The following is a 17804-nucleotide window of genomic DNA, read 5'->3' as shown; positions in this document are numbered from 1 at the left end:
AAATATACTTCAAAGTTTATGTCAATTCCCAATTCTTAAGATTTTGCATGAGAGTAAGTTAATTTTGCCAAAGGTTGTGCATTTTTGTTAAAGACACTAATTATACTTAGAGGGCACTGTTCACTTATGCCAAGATAAGTAATAAAAGGTAAAGAACAGGAAAAAATATAAGACATTAAAATCAAGTCTACAGTAGTGTGCAAAAGCATTAGAACAAGATATCTTGTTATTATTTCCATATCATGTAGCTAATTCTTTATTACCATTACAGAGTGTAAATTTCAACACTATTGTAATGTTTCACTGATCTCAGTTGGCAATTGAATGAGACAGGGGGTCATTACTCATCATTATTTAGAATTACTTTCAAATTCAGATACTTAAGCTAAATTAGCAGTTTATTCAAATACCTCTAGCCACTTCCATGCTTACATTTATACAAATGCAAGAAAAATATATCCAAACGTAAAAATGAAAAAACTTTTAATTTCAAACCTAATATTTTCTCACCTGCACACTGAACACTGTAGGACCAAAGAAATGGAAGTTTCCCCATGCACCAAGAACATATCATTTCCGAAAAATCTTGGTTTTCTGGAATTGTTTTTCCTAAGTGCTGAAATATACATAAACATTTCAGATTTCTTCAACAATACTCACACTTTAACAAAATATATGTAAATTTAAACTAAAACTGTGATCATGACTAACTAGTGACTATCCCAGTAACAGTCAAACATAAAAAAACAATATGTAAATATAAACTTACGTTTTGATAATAACTGATCAAAAACTGTCCCAATAATAATTACACATAAACAATATGTATGTCTAGACTAAAGCTTTAATAATAACCCATCAAAGAGTGTCCCAATAAACATCATACATAAAACATAAAAAATACACAACTTTAATAATGACTAATTAAAAACTGTCTCATTAACAATCACATATCAAAAAACAGTGTACATCTAAACTAAAGCTTTAATAATAACTGATTAAAGAGCATTCCAAGCAATATTTATATCTCAATTATATATAAATCTCAATCAGAGTGTTAATAATAATCAATACTACATTATTGTAAGCAAAACCAAAATATTACTGAACTACATGTACCACTAAATCTTCAATAAATGGGCAGATAATATCTCTCATTGCTTGGCCAATCTCATGAGAAACTAAAAAAAATTAAAATTAAAAAAGCTTGGTTGATAGTTTGGGTTTAAAGCTTTCAGGCCCTGATAACCAGAAGCAGTCAGAAATTGCAGTTCCTCTTCATCCAGCTTAAAAAAATAAGTTTTAAAAAGAGGATGAAAGGTTTTGGATCAATAGCCAATTCAATATCAAACCCACATTTGAAACTTAGATAGATAAATCCTTGACAGTTTCCATAGATTATTTCAACTGAGAAGCAACATGCTGCTTAATAAATGGCTTTTTAGAACCTCTTATTAATTAGATGACAGTGATCCAAAACATCAACCAACAAAAACATGCTAGAGTTAAAAACAATTATCTGTAGACATTATTTTATGTCACTGCAATGATAAACACACATTTATTTTCAAGGACAATATGTGCATAGGAAGTGTTTAAACTTTATTAAATTAAGAGTAAGGAAGTACATACAACTTCATCACATGTGCCTGGGAATCATCTTAACCCTCTCCCCATGTCACAAAATTATTGGCAAGGCACATTCAAAATTCAATTAAACTACTTTTTGTTCATGTTATACCAATTAATATAGCATAAAATTGTAGCTCATAATCCACATTTTAATTGTATATAAATTTATCTAATTTTATAATGTAACATTTAAATTCTGAATTTCCACATGTAAGAAGTATAACATTTACCATCTTGGCATCCCTTCTTCTCTAATTCTATTACAAACCCTCCAAGAAGAAAGAAATTTAACATAAATCACATATAATAATGTTGTAATCACTCAGACAAAGCATGATTCTCATAGTCTTCAATCTTGTTTGGTTACAGAATCATTAGTTGGAAAATCAGACCTTTATTGTTACATCTAACTGTCATCACATTCTCTCTTTCAAGATTTGTCAACAGTTCTCTCTTATGTACGATACTAGAATATTTATAACCAATGGAAAACCTAGGGTTTTATCACTCAAATGACATATTACATAACAATGTTACATTATATTGTCAATTTCTCTTTTTAGTACAAAATTTGTTCCCAAGGGACGCACACAGACTACCTTGAATGAATTTGTAAGCTTTTATCGCATTGTTAGAAAGCCGGAAAAATTGTGGTAGTTATGGGATATTACCTGTTTTTGCACATGCTATTATTCTATGTTCTTTGGTGCATTATTTAATTAAATAAAAACTATTTATTGTAATTTTACCATTAGGATAAAAAAAAAGGCTTGTCATAAAAAGTTGAAAGCAAAAAACAGGTCTAGGTGAGTACTTTATTTCTTGTTTTTTATGAGTATTCTTTATTTATCATAACAAAAGAAAAATGTAAAAACAGGAAATGGTTTACACTGGTTAAAATTTGATTAGGGAATATAAATAAAAAATGTTTTATGAGGCACACATGCGAGCAGCTTGAGTAACTCAAGAATAACGTAATTTGATAGCGTGATGTAAGCTGCATGATCCCCAAGTGATTTGAAACGTATACTGCAATGACACAAATAGATCTAGTAGTTAAAAACAGTTCAAAGAGCAGTAAAATATTAGAATTTAAGTATAAATACATGAATACTGTGACAACTTTATAACTAGTTGAAATAAAAAATGTTGTTTCATGTTATAATATAATGTCATTTTTAGAAAGAAAAAATGACACCTTAAATTTTTTAGTGGTTACAAGATTGATCAAATTTACCAATCTTGTATACAGTTAGGGTACAGGAAATAACAGATAAAATATAAAGTTCTACTAGAAAAAAACAGTTCAAAATGTATCTAGAAGGTTTTAAAGGTAATGCAAATCAAACCTGAGATTTTTGAGATCAAATGTATGTTTAATCTTAACATGAAAATTGCTTCACACTTCAGTAAGTATAACAGTAACAAAACTCTAAGAAGTGTGAAGTAGTCACATGGTCAGTCAATTTGAACTGAGCTCATATTGAGAAAGTTAACCTTATTAAGATATACAAAAATCAGTTTAGTAGTAGGGAAGTACAGAGTACATCACCACATGCATAAGAGAGGAGTGGCTAAAGATAATACTATGCAATGCAAAAGAAAAAGTATTAACACCAGAAATAAACCTTATAACACCAAATTGTTTTTAGTCAATTAAACAACATTTCACTTCAAAGCTTCTCAGAAGTATTCACAAAAACACAAACTTAAACTAACATTAGAAATATTCAAATGGTTTAAATAATAAATTTCTGAATCTTTAACATGAATCTCTATAGTGTGCTTTTGATTTATAAAGTTGTAAAGCTTAATGTTGAAATAATTAACTGCTACTTATAGTAAACAAAAGTTTTATCACGATTTATAAGTAAAATAACATAAAGGATAAAAATAATATAAAATAATTATAGGCACCACTCTTTGTCCCAATTCACCTCTAGTTGTAATTGTTCAAAAAGAAAATTTTCTTTGAATTTTCTGTCAGTATACTTGGTGGTTTTGGTAAAAACTTGTACTGAGAATGATGGTTTCAAATCAGTTGCTATTTGTCCATAATTAGTTAAAACATGATCTGAGAATGTAATTTTTGTGTGCAAGTGTCCTAATTGTTTCTCCTCATATGATGGCAGATGATCCATGTAAGCTGGTAAACAACACTGGAGACAAGATACTCATCTTTAGATTGCAGGCAGGTTTTGTGTAAACCAGTTGCTTTTTTATGGTTGGATCTGACTGTTCCATAACTTTAATCAGCAGTTCAGACTTCCTGATTACAGTTTTTCTTGTTGGGAGATAGCTTAATCAATTTAAAATGTTTTTAATTTTTTTTTTAAATAAACATTTTTTTTATATTATCTTTCAAAATTTTTTTTTCCTCCTTGTGCATTTGTTTTTCTCAAGTTGAAAGCATGATGCTAATTTTTCCCTGTAAATTTTTTTTCAATGTGACAAGGTGGATACTTGTTATCTAGAAAAAATAGTTTTAGTTCAGAGCGTGTATTTTTCCTTCCACTATAGTTAGGATCAATTCTGTTAAAATACCAATAAATAAGAAGCTTTGGGATGATTGAAGCTGAAATTAACAGATATTTTCTAATTGGTTTTTGATACAAGGTAGGTTTAATTGTTGTTATTATTGATCCTTAAGATAACAGGAATAAAATCTATGTCCCTCTTTTCACTCTAATGATTCAGGGTGAATTTGATCTTGGCTTTTATGGAACTTAGAAAGTCTAAAAACTGAATTAAAGAAAGAAGACTATGGTTCCATAATCCAAGTAAACCCTCCATGTATCTAATCCAGAGATCAGGGCTAGTATTGGTATCTTATGCCATTTATGAAGTGCTGTTGTACAAATATGCAAAAATGTTCCGACATTAATAACAGTGATTGTTACCCAATAAGACATTACTGAGTTCGAGATATAGTTTGTTTTCAAAATGAAAATATCCATTGAGAAGGATGAAATATAAGATTTCTCTAACAGTGTGTACTGTCAGTTTGAACACTTTCAAACTGCTTATGTGATTCAATATGAATTCACATGCTGCACTGATGTCATTCTCTGTTTATACAGATGGATAGAGAGTTATAATGTCCAATGTTAAGAATATTGTTGTGTTGGTAACTAAGTGAGGCACATCTTTACTCATGAGAGCAGGTCTTATCTATTATCTGAGTTAGATGGAACATAATTTAGTTACAGCACCAAAACTGTAGGCATAAGCCAAGACAGACTTTCTGTAGCACTACTATATGCTGGGATCTTGGTTTTAGTGACATATCCAGTTTACACTCCTTTGAAGTGCACAGGAGAAATGCACATTATAGATTATAATATAATTTATTGTTTAAATTATTTGAAGAATTGTAGTGTAAGTTTCAGTTAATGCTCCTGAAGAGGATGAAAAGCCACACATTGAAAATCTAACTAAATAAAAACGACAATTTGGTGTCATAAAGTAATTTATTACAAGTACTTATGTCTTTGATACACTAATGTGAACTACAGAAATTAAATGAGTTTCCAAACTTCAAACATATACCCATAATGCAGTCTAGCTAACCCAAGCTCACACTCTCAACCTCACAAAAACAACAGCTCAAGTTGGTTTTCTGATTAAGTGTCACTCCTATAAGATTATCCATAAAAGTATACTGAACCATTTCAAAGTAGTGGGTCTTTTAGAAAAGAATAAGAAATCATGGAAAAAGTTGGTTAGATTTCTCTCTTCCATTATGAAGAATGTAACAACAAAACTATTTGTAAAGAAAAATAAATATTGAAGACCAATTCATCAAAACCAAATAGTTCTAAATATCTCCCAAGAAAAGTTTCCCAGTTTATACCCTTGATTAATTCTTTCGACACTGGTATCTTTCACTGCACTGTGACACAAGATTTTAGTGTCTCACATTTAAAATTTGTTTAAACTACTTTTTGTTTATATTATACCAATTAGTACAGCATAAAATCCTATCTGTTAACTCATATTTTAATAGTATATATATTTTATGTTTTTAATTCTACAAGGCAATATTCAAAAATTACTTAATTTTCCTTTGTGTGACACATTTTCTCTAAGCAGCTTGTCACTTCTATTTTATCTACCACCCTCCAAAAAGTATGAAATTACACATAAGTTACTTATTGTAATTTATCAATGAATCAGTGTTATCAAAGAAAATGTTGAGATTGGAAGGTTTCTTGCTACTGTTACTTTTTCAACTTTTGTCATGTTTTCTTGATTGTTATTAGCAGTGAAAAGGAAAGTCTCTTATTTGGTGGTTTGTTTGTCATATATACTCCTCCATTTATTCTCAAGTCTTCAGTCTTTTCTTTACATATGATGTGTGATTTAATGTCCATTAACTCTCTCAACACAGTTTCGGTCAATTTTGCTGACCACATGCTATCTTTGAATTCATATAATGTCTTTATAAATTCAGTACTTTTAACTTTTCAAGTTAGTAGGTACACCTTCACAAAATTTCATTGTCTTTCAGTTATTATTATTCATATACAAAATGTCAAGTTTTTAGGAAAGTATTTTCAATCAAATAAAATAAAGATTTTTCCATGAATATACTGAGTTATGAATGGTCAATGTGTAAAGTAATTTTCATATTACAAATAAAAATACTTTTCTTCATCTTAAAAGCTCAGATTTTCTTTGTGTAATCCCTAAAACTTTCCAAAATAGATCTACAATGTCTTTGTTAAGTAAAACTTGATAGTTTATCTGTTATTTTCTCTACCCTAACTCAAGATGGAAATGGTCAATTTTACCGACCTAATAACCACCAGAAAAAATTCAAAATAAATCTAAAATACCATTTTTTTCTTTACAGAATAACTTCATATTGTAATATAAAATCATATTCGTTTATCCTATGTCCAAACTCTGAGAAGATTGATGCAGATGATTCTGTGAAAGTTGACAAGAATGTTTGAACAGAAACTGATAAAATTGCAAGATGGTAACAGTGTGACAGATTCAGAAAATGAACAAAATGGAAAACAGAGTGAGGATATAGAAGTTCCTACTTCATCACAAGTGTTAAGTTATGTTAAAGCTATCAAACTGTATGCAAAAATGAAGGGGAAGAACTAACTTCATGAAAATGCTGTAGAATTGGCTTTCTCTTTTCACTGCATGAGAAAGCCCATTAAAAAAAATGAAACAGTTGAAATTGGACACTTTCTTCAAATATATTTGATCAATATTTTGCATACTTATGTATATTTTGAATGTCTATTTTTGTTCTTATTCTAATAAATATAGCATAAACAGTATAATAACTTTATTCACAAACATCTTACTTCCCTTGAGTCAAGCAAGTATAGTGTTCCGCTAAAAAATTATATATAATTAAGGAAATACATGTTCACTGACTAAGCCGGAAATTTTACTCGGTCCCTTGCAATTCTGCCTTAGACATGATTTACTGTAGTACAAGTAGCTTGCATGTGTGCCTTGTGAAATATTCTTCTTATGCTATAATTTTGTATTTACTTTTACTTGATCTAACTGTAATTAACCTTAGAATATCTTTACTTTTACATTTTAGTTGTTTTTTTAATTATAGATAAAGAATAAACAAGAAATAAAATAATACCTTATCCAATCTTCTTTTTTCATGCCCTCGCTTGTCAAAGAGAGTTTACCCTTATTTTTTATACTGCTTATAGTATTGCAATTAATAATGTTAATTTAATTAAATAATGTTACAAAAAATAAACTAATAACATGCAATTATTTACTTGATAGCTCTGTAACCAAGCTTAATGTGGTTTATCTGGGCAATGATGATTTTATAGAGTAATTTAAGTTTAATTTCATATTTTAAATGATGACACGCCAATAGAAAATATCTCACACTCACACAAAGGGAAATTCAGAATTTTTATTAAATGCTGCCATGTAGAATTAAGAACTTAAAACTTATATACAATTAAAATATGGATTATTAGTTAAGATTTTATGCTATTCTAATTGGTGTAACATAAACAAAAAGCAGTATAATAACATTTTGAATGTATGATACTGAAACTTTGCATCATGTGCAGTAAAGAATACCTTGGTGGATAGTATTAATTAAAAAAGATATGGTTTAAGGAATACAATTTTAAAGCTTTTCTATTAATAATAGATTTAATACATTGCTCATAATGCAATCTCAAGTTGAAAGAGCGAGTATGTTTGGTGTGATGGAGATTCAAACCCATGGCCCACAGATCGTGAGTCAAGAACACTAACCATCTAGCTAAGCCAGGCCTACTATATAACTGTTATATAAAAGTTTGATCCATTTTTACTTACCATTTTTAACTTTACCATTTTTAAATAATGCCAATTTGATCTCTTTTATAATACAATTGATGTAATTTATAGCATTTAAATATATATATATATATATATACACACACACACACACACACACACACACACATATAACATTTCACAAAATGTTCATAAAAAAAGTATATCAGAGGACATAACTTAAAATGCCTACCCTTCCATGATACCAGTCTTCACAAATAATACACTGGACCATTTCATCTGGAATCTGGTGCAAGAAACAGAATAAAATTAATAACTTTCAAGATAAAATTTAATCAATAATTGTTCAAATAATTAAAAAAAGATAAAGGTTTAAGGACTGATTTTAATCATATTCTAATAATAATACTAACAGATTTAAGCCATAGCTCAGATAATTCAATATAGATAAGAAAATATGTAATGATTAATTTTTAATGATATTCTTAGACTCCAAAACAAATCTTAAAATACATTAAATACACACATAAATGTTATATAACAACACTAATTAAATAACTTTTTTTTTCTGACTCAGTTTTCTAGAATAAAAATGCAATTACTTGTCAGTTATTACACACAGTTCCCAGAATGTTCTCACTGGTTCACAGTTCACATGCATCTTTGTGATAAGTGTCACTCATCTGTTTATACAACACAAGTTCAGAACTATTGAAGAAATATTTAGTTTCTATTTTATGAATTGTATGCACAAATTTTGCTATTTATAATCCTTTCAAATAAAATGGCTTTCCTCAATGTTATTTGAAGATGGTTTGATATATTCATTTGGGTAATTTATACAAATTCCAACCACGATATTTTGTCATTTCTTTTAACTGTTCATCTCCATTACTGTTCCTGCTATTCTGAGCTTACTGTTACTTTAAATAAAATAGAAGTAAAATACTCCACATTCAAATAACAAACTTATGTCAGTAACAGTTTCTCTCTCCACACTCTAGATATACCACTTGATATCATCAACAAAACTTTTATATCTTATAATGACACACCTCCCTCTTGTTTTAAACCTAAATGTGTAGGTGATTTTAGATATTTTATGTTTTTTATCCCCATTATGATATAAGACTTAAAGTTACAAATCTGTAAAATTTTACTCTTAATATTTTTACAATTTTTTTATTCATAATTTACACATAGAAATGTGTATACAAGATAGTTCAACAGTATATAAACTCTTAACTTTGATGTTTCAGATTCAGGTACAAAAGTATATCTCACAATGATAAAATAACCCATAAGATTTGGCACTAGAATCAAACATTAGCCATGCAGAAAATATTTAAATGTGGGAAAACAAGCTTTCAGACCATCATATGTATGTTATATAACTTTACTGAGGTGGAATGTAGGTTAGTTATTTAAATATGCGCACAGAACTTAAACAGTTAATTGAGAAAAATTATGTTTAACATGGTTAGAAAAGGTATATTTTAAAAGCTAATTTTTGAAATCTTTAACATATGGAACTAACATTTAATTACAATTTCATGGAAGTATTTTAATAAATAATGAAGTGTTTTTGAACATTATTTCAGTTTCTGTATTAACTAAATTTATCATTTGAAATTTAATCAATCATAAAATATTTTATAAAACTTTATTCACGAGACAAAAGTCAGTTTTGATATAAAATGTTACAGAATGCAAGATGAAATCTGAGCATCATCTAAAAAAAAGGTAAAACAAACCAAAACAGTCTGATATGAATAAATAAAACCAAAAGTATAAACACCTTATATGAATCATCTGAAAGCTATATATCATTCTAACAAAAGTTCAGTTAATGATACAAAATAATAATACACCTCTTTAAAATTACCAATTATCAGTTTTTCTTTTATTTATATAGTTAAATTATATACAAATCATGCAATACATATTATCAAGTTAAGATGGCTTTACTTTTAAACTGATTTGTACATAAATTATCACAGACTAGGCCTACAACAAATAGTTAACATTAACAGTCAACATTCAGTTGTGTGAAGACTGATGAACAATTCTGTCATCTAACAAGGGAAATAAGAAATATATAAATCTTTATAAATACTCTTCAATGCAATCACTTTAAGACACTTGCATTCCACCTGTCAGTTACTAACAACTGTGAACATTCTAAATAACTAAGTATAGGCTTACTTGAAAGGCATATACAAAAGACTCCGAAATACTACAATGTGACAGGAAGGCGTAATCAATTTATTGTGAGAACACAATGTTAGGCCAAAAATAAATAAGGATATTCAAGTAATTTTATCTTGATAACTCATCCTATCAATAAAAATTTGCCATGTGTCACCAACTGAAACTTGTCAACATATTTTCAATTGGCAATTGAAATATTAGGACAGATTACTGGTATATATGTTTGGCATATCAGTTCAAAATTTTTGTATGAGCCAAAGTGTGTTCAGCCAAAGATACTGCTCTTTCTGATCACCTAAATTCACTCTTAATTTAGCTATCTGGAAAGTATGGTTAGATACAAATGGATGTATGAGGAAACTTAGTACATGAACTTTTTACAGAAAATATTTGGGGATGTTAAATGTGCAACATATAAAGAGTGTTATGAAACACACAGATACTCTTAGAATCTCTTTAATTTTGCAAGATCTTCCAAACAGTTACTGCATCAAAATATGATATGCTCAATGCCTGTTTCTATGGCAGAGCTACAGTCTAGGGACCACCAGAAAAACCCTAATAAAATGTTTGGGCAAAAAACACCTTAATTCTCTCTACACAGGCTCAGTCAATATGACTAACCATATGAACTCTTTCTACTCATATAAAGTCTTTACAGATTTGATACTACTAACTTTTAATATAGTATGTACATGCAAAAGTATTACAAAAAGATAATATTTTTGTCATTCTTTCCATTTTACAAGGTTAATTCTTCCATACCATTATGAAAAGTAAATTTCAACACTATGACAATGCTTCACTGATCCCTGCTGACAACAGAATGAACAAGGGTGAGAATATTTATGATTCTTTAGAATTATCATATACCTGTACCAAAGACATGTCATAAGAGTTCTGCTTCAATGAGCATACTGATCAAATTTACAGCCTGAAATAACTGTCCTAGTACCATATGCAGCGTCTTAACAATACAGAAACAAGATAGCAAGAATCTACCATATTGTACTGGTATATGCTAGGAAAAAATCACTTTAATAACACTAAAGAAATACACCTTGATAAAAACAGTGTTTACCACTATATATTAAGTTTTGTTGTCATACCACATCTCAAAAAGTGCAGAGAATTCAGTAGAGAAGAAAATTTGCATAAAAGCTTATGTAATGCTGGTTGGACTCTCCAACAAATTGCTGAGGATTTGAAATGTTTCACAAACACTGTCAAGTACTCCCTACATCATGAAACTGAGACAGGTAAATTTTAAAATAGGAAAGAACAGAACACCTTTACTCAATGACACTGATGTTAAGCATCTTATTTATGCAACCTTTGGGACAGAAGGAACACTACCACTGATCTCAAGCATGAGATAGACAACCATGAACCAAATGACAGAAAAGTGCCCAAATCTACAGTATTAAGAAGACTCAACAAAAATGTAAGATTTGGTCATTTAGCAGTTAAAAGACCTTTACTTCGATCTCCAAAGTACAAAAACTGGGCTGCTGATGATTGGAAAAAGGTGTTATGCATAGATGAGTCAAAGTTTAAAATATTTAGTTAAAAGCATAAATTGTACATCCAGTGGAAAAAAGGTGAAAGATGCTTACCATGTAGCATGGGGAAAACAGTGTGATGGTTTGAGGGTGTTTTTCTGATGAGGCCATAGAAGATATTTGCAAAATATATGGAATGACGAATCAGTGCAAGTATACAATCAGATACTGATCTGTCTTGGTATACCCAGTGGTTCGCATATTATTGAAAAAGGATTCTACTTACAAAGGGGTAATAACCCAAAACACTCACCTAGCATATGCAGAAATTACTTAGCTGAAAAAGAAGCTTCTGAAGTCAAATGATGCAAAGGCCTCTACAGAGCTCCAATTTCAACTCCACTGTGCAGATCTGGGATTTGACAGATCAAAAGTTGATAAATCAAGTTACTTCTGATGAAACTTTATGGGAGTGTATAAGAAAAACTTGAAGTAAAATCCCAAAGGATACTTTGATTAGATATGTTGCAACAATGTCTGAAAAACTGTCTGCAGTTATTAAAGTAAAAGTGGTACACACAAAATATTAACTGTTCGCTGAATTTAAGTACTTCACTGAGTTTCTGTTTTAATAAATATGAAGATTAATGAAACTCTGATGTTTCTTCCATGATTTACCTTCCACTGTTCTTTGGAAATAACCTGAAATAACATTTTTACTTTATCCTAACACATTTGAACTGTACTATATATCTTCACAAAACTTTGTAATATTTCAGTAAACATTATGTATTTTACATACAAAAAAAATTATGTTCTATTGTGAAGTATTTTAAATAAACTAAAAAACATTTGCCCATAAATATAGAGTATTTGTTTTGAACAGTCCAAATGCAGTGATTTTCCTGTTAAGATTTAAAATACTTTTCTTCATCTGAAAAATCTCAGATTTCATTTGTGTAATCTTTAAAACTTAAATATATTTCAAGATTTGTTTTCAGTAAAACTTTATATTTTATGTTATTTTCTCTACCCAAACAATATATAAAGTTGGTCAATTTGACTGACTTTGTAGCCACCAAAAAAGAAATTGAAATAAATCTAAATTACCCTTTTTTCCCTCTAGAATAACTTCAAATTTTACTTAAATACAAAACTGCATTTGTTTATCCTAAGTAGCTTTAAACTCATAATGGTATACATTTATTTATAATTAAATTTCATTGTTTTATTTCCCTTTGAACTATATCAAACTAATATTCACACCGTTACAAGTTGTAAATAACTTGAGGAATGTGTGGCTCACATTATGCTTTTGAATTACATCATTTTTTTTTACTTAAAGTAACCAAAAAAGATCCCTATTTTTGCATTAGTTACTTTTATAATAATAATAATAAAGAAAAAACATGAAAAACAAAAAATATGCTTACTTTTGTGTGTGTGTGCCAAGGACACTTAACCCTGCTTTTTCTATACTAATTGACAGTAATCCACAAAATAATGTTCATTTAGTTAAAAAAAATGCATCAAAGAATATAGCACAAGATGAAAAAGTAGATAATTTCCCTTAACTATCACAATTTTTCTGATTTTCTAACTATGCAAAAGGACCATTGCAAGATCATGCAGACTAGTTATTATCTTTCTCAGAAAACAAATTATATAATATGTTATTAGATACATGAATATTTTGGATTTCTATTGATCATAGCTAATATAAAATTAAACATGACAGAGAACTATTAATATATCCTGAAAGAGAGTTAATGTTATTGTCCTGGTTATCCTTTACTGCACATGGCATGAGGCTTTAGTGACATTCAAACTTTTATTAATCTACTTCTTGTTCATGTTATATCAATTAGCATAGCAAAAAATCTTAGCTAATGATACATATTCTAATAGTATATAACTTTTAAGTTCTTAATTTTACAAGGCAAGATTCCAAATTTCCCTTGTGTGACACATGCTCTCTAAGCATCTCTTCTTCTCTATTTTATCCATCAGCCCTTCAATAAGTATGAAATTCAATGTACGTTAGTCACTATATGTTCATTACTGCTCAGATGAACCATAATTTTATAACCTTCAGTCTTGTTTGATTACAGAGCTATCAAATGGAAAATCAAGCCCCTAATGCTACATCCTCTCATTCATAATTTGTTAATAGTTCACTTTTACATTAAATTATAAATTAATTATAACCAAGAGAAACAGACAAATGTTTATTTCTAACTTAAAAAACTTCACAAAAAATGGGGGCTTTGTATGTAAAACACATATAATATTTACTAAAGACTCTCAAATTTCATGAAGATATATAAACATTATATTGAAAGTTAGAAGTGTTAAATCTATAACGACTTTGAATGAGTACAAAGAGTTCATGTGATTAGTAAAATTAACCAAGCCCATGTTGAGAAAGTTAAGAACTTTTCCTTTTCTTTAAAGTATTGTTTAACCCTTTCATTATAACTGGAACACATATTTCTTAGTGCAACTGGAAATATACTTCCCAGCCACATTGAATGGATTAACCTATTTATTATGAAAATATGTATGTGTGTGATTCAGGTTGGCTTAGAAAAAAAAAACGAGTTTCACAGATCATTTTCACAAAAAAAATAGGACCACTTTCAAAATACAGTTTTGAAAAGCTCTTACAGGTTCACTGGAGACCTGCATTTATACAGAAATGTCTGTAAAGAGGGAATGATACTCACTGTCAGAGAAATTGTCCAGTTTGATTCAGTGAAAAAATATCTGTGGATCATTTCCACTGAGAAAGGAAGCTATTGATATCCTTAACCTCCCTTCATCTTCTGCAGCACGCAAGTACTTAAGCATAATATACTTGCTTCAAAGAGAGATAACACATTCATGGAAATAAGTTGATTGACATCAAAGTGAGCCTAAATCTTCTAAATAGCCAGGCTTTTAATAAGTACCTCCACAGAATAGGAAGACAGAAGAGTTGGTTGAAATTAAGAACAAGGGTAAGATAATGATGGGGAAAAATTGTATTAACAAGCAAAAACAACTAAAACTAAAGTTCCTGCATTTTAAATCATAAGCTTACATCTAAAACATAAAAATATAAAAAAAAAATTCTTATTTTGTCAGATAATCACTCAATACTACTCTAATTAGTTTAGTGTTTTACTAATGTGTACTTTGAAATAATTTTCATACAATCACCAGAATATCAGAAAATAGTGAAGGATATATTTAACATTTTTCACATTATACATAACTTTACATTACATACACATATTAAACAACTACTAAATTTGTTTTAAATAACTACTTTGCTATCATGTAATCATAAAATTATAAAAAAATCACACAGATTAGTGTTGAAAAAATATTATTTTAACATATTACATCATGCTGTAACACAAGCACTCACTTTTTGCAAATGAAAGCACACTATATTTTGTAGATCAGAATAACAGATAATTCTTCACTTTTCTAATGTTTAACACCTATATTCTGATCTTCTCTTTTTTATACTGTAAACTAGTAAAGCATTTAAAAATACTCACTTCATCATCTGGGTCAGGATATGGTCGTTTGCATGAACAGTATCTTCCCCTGAAGTTGTGGTTGTATTCATTTTGATAATTCAAACTATCTTTCTTCTACAAAAATCCCACCAAAAAAAGTACAATAAAGGTTTAATCATTCTTAAATACTTGTAAACTTTATTTTTAGGTGAATATTATAAAACTTTATATATTAAATAACTCAATGCACTTAAAGCTTCTTGAAATAGAGAACTCTAGGTTGCAGGAAAAAAAATTACTATTTTCATAGCACTCAAACTCTCCATTAACTACTTTATTATTGAAATACCCCTAACAACAAGGGTACCCAACATACTTCTTAAAATATATTTTAATATCACTAAATGTTTGTTACACTGATCATGTTAGGCCAATCATCATGCACACTGAGGAATGGTTAGGGTCATGTGCACATGTTGCTTTGTGAGATACAAAGACAAGTTGTTTGTTATTAAGCACAAAGCTACACAAAGGGCTATCCTTGCTCTGCCCACCATGGGTATCAAAACCCATTTATTAGCAGAATAAGTCTGTACAAATATTGCTGTGCCACTGTGAGGGCTAAAAAGATAAACTGTCTTACTTACAAATTGATTTACTGTATCACTGTTTGTCCTTTTTTATCCCATGTGTATTTTATTTATTCTATTTGTAACCTTTTGTTATATGTTAGTAGACCCTTGTAAGCCAGATGTAGCCCACATAATGCCAGTTCAGGAACACCTGACATATGACAGAGTGTAATTAAAAAAAAAAATTAGTTTGCCTGTTACCATTATTAAGACTATATGTAATTATTATTGTTAAATTATAGCAGGTTTTCTGGTAGTTATCACATAATCATAACAAGTGACAATATCAAGTAAAAAGTGTTACATTTTCAAAAATTTCAAGTGTCAATAAAAATGAATACTTGCAGTAAATTAGTTTCAGACACCTCAACAAAACACAGTTCTTAACTTAAACACCAAGATTTCCATATAAAGGGAATGACCACCTTTGTCAGGATTGAACAACTTCAAAAACACTTAACTATAAATGCAAAGAAATCACAAAGGCCAGGTGGCTAAAAAAACATTAAAAAAAAAGACTAAGGAGAGGAAAAGGAAAATTATGATTTTTATAAAAAAAACTGCTGTCTTTATTAGTAATACATTACTATCTTACCAGATCAGAATTATATTGCCAAATTTATAAAAATGGAAAAATAAGTGCTTTATCATTTGTGTTAGTAGTGTACAAAGTTTTTCTGTGAACAGGCTAATAATTCATTTATAGTACAAAATGAATTTCACTTACTGCATACAAACGACAAACAGTATTTGGAAATTTACTGTTCCCACAATCACATCGAAACTTCCTGTGAAGAGAAAATATGTATAATTATATATATTCAAAATTAATTCTATCATTCTTATGTATGTGATCTCCAACTTACTGAAAGCAAGATTTCCTACAGAAAATTCTTTATTGAAAGTGTTATGTATTTCATTATATAGTAGCAGCTCTGATAACAGTAACAATACAACCACAAACAAAGCTTTAACTCAATTACAAGCTCTTCCTACAAAATTATCTCAAAAATGAGACTTCTTTTAAAACATATTTTCCATCTCTTCATTTTTAATTAATTCGCAGTTAGTTTAATCCCAATAGTATATTTTTAATTAATTCAATTTTAGTAAATTTCATCTGTAAATTCTTAATATTTCATCTAACATTTATTGCATGTCATAAGCCAACTTCCTAGTTCCTTAGCTAAATTTGTGCTTAATTTTTATGTACTTCTGTTTCCTACAAAACTGACATAATAAATTATATAAAATATTTTCACATAATAATAAACCTTTACATAACTGTAGCAACATCTTCATAAAATTCAACTTCTGAGAAATTAAAAAATGGATAAAATCTTCATTACGTGATAAACAATTTTGGTAGTTGTTTGTGAAAGTATTCTGGAAAGTTGACTAGGTTTATGAATACACCTTACCTTTTGGTATACAACTCCAACAATTCATGACCTTCATGACAGGCATAGCTACATGCCAGACATATTCCAGCTGGATCGTTATTAACTGTGCTACAAGTTCCACAGACATATAATGCTTGCCTCTTAACATAACCCTGAAATATATCAGTGCATTTTACTTACATGGTGAAACTTTAATCAATTCTTTAATTCTAAACCATACAGTCTAAAGTTTAAAAGCATATATTAGTATATTTTTTAATTTATCAAATATTTGAAATTAAGCTCATGTTTTTGTGATCATATGCAGCACTTAACCTTTTCTCATTAGTCTCCTGCAATTTGCAGGAACCCAACATGGAAGCAATACATATTCAACAATACATATAGTAACTCTAACCTTTTATCACAAAAAACTGATAAGGCTTTATTAAAGATTACAAATATCTTACTCCAAAGAATGACATTTTAATTAAGTCTGAGTGCAAGATAATATTTATATTAAGTATAAGAACACTATTTTCATCTTACAGCTTGAGTTTTATTTGTACAATCTCTAAAACCTAATAAATGATTATCAAAAGATTTTTAAGATAAACATTTAAATTTTACATTTATATTATACTCCAT

General features: G+C 28.9%; 1 protein-coding gene across 1 annotated transcript in view; it reads right to left on the bottom strand.

Moving 5' to 3' along the window:
- LOC143236947 (putative E3 ubiquitin-protein ligase UBR7) overlaps positions 1-17804 on the bottom strand; it is a 58476-nt gene that overhangs the window by 26865 nt on the left and 13807 nt on the right. The window contains exons 2-6 of the mRNA XM_076475662.1: positions 17196-17329; positions 16502-16562; positions 15182-15277; positions 8153-8206; positions 511-616 (exon numbers count right to left, since the gene is read on the bottom strand). Of these exons, the coding sequence (XP_076331777.1) occupies positions 511-616; positions 8153-8206; positions 15182-15277; positions 16502-16562; positions 17196-17329 (451 nt within the window). The remainder of the gene's footprint in view (positions 1-510; positions 617-8152; positions 8207-15181; positions 15278-16501; positions 16563-17195; positions 17330-17804) is intronic.

The sequence above is a fragment of the Tachypleus tridentatus genome, chromosome 13, assembly GCF_004210375.1.
Source record: "Tachypleus tridentatus isolate NWPU-2018 chromosome 13, ASM421037v1, whole genome shotgun sequence".
NCBI lineage: Eukaryota > Metazoa > Arthropoda > Merostomata > Xiphosura > Limulidae > Tachypleus > Tachypleus tridentatus.
Note: the sequence above shows the minus strand (reverse complement) of the source record. Positions and strands in the feature narration are given on the sequence as shown.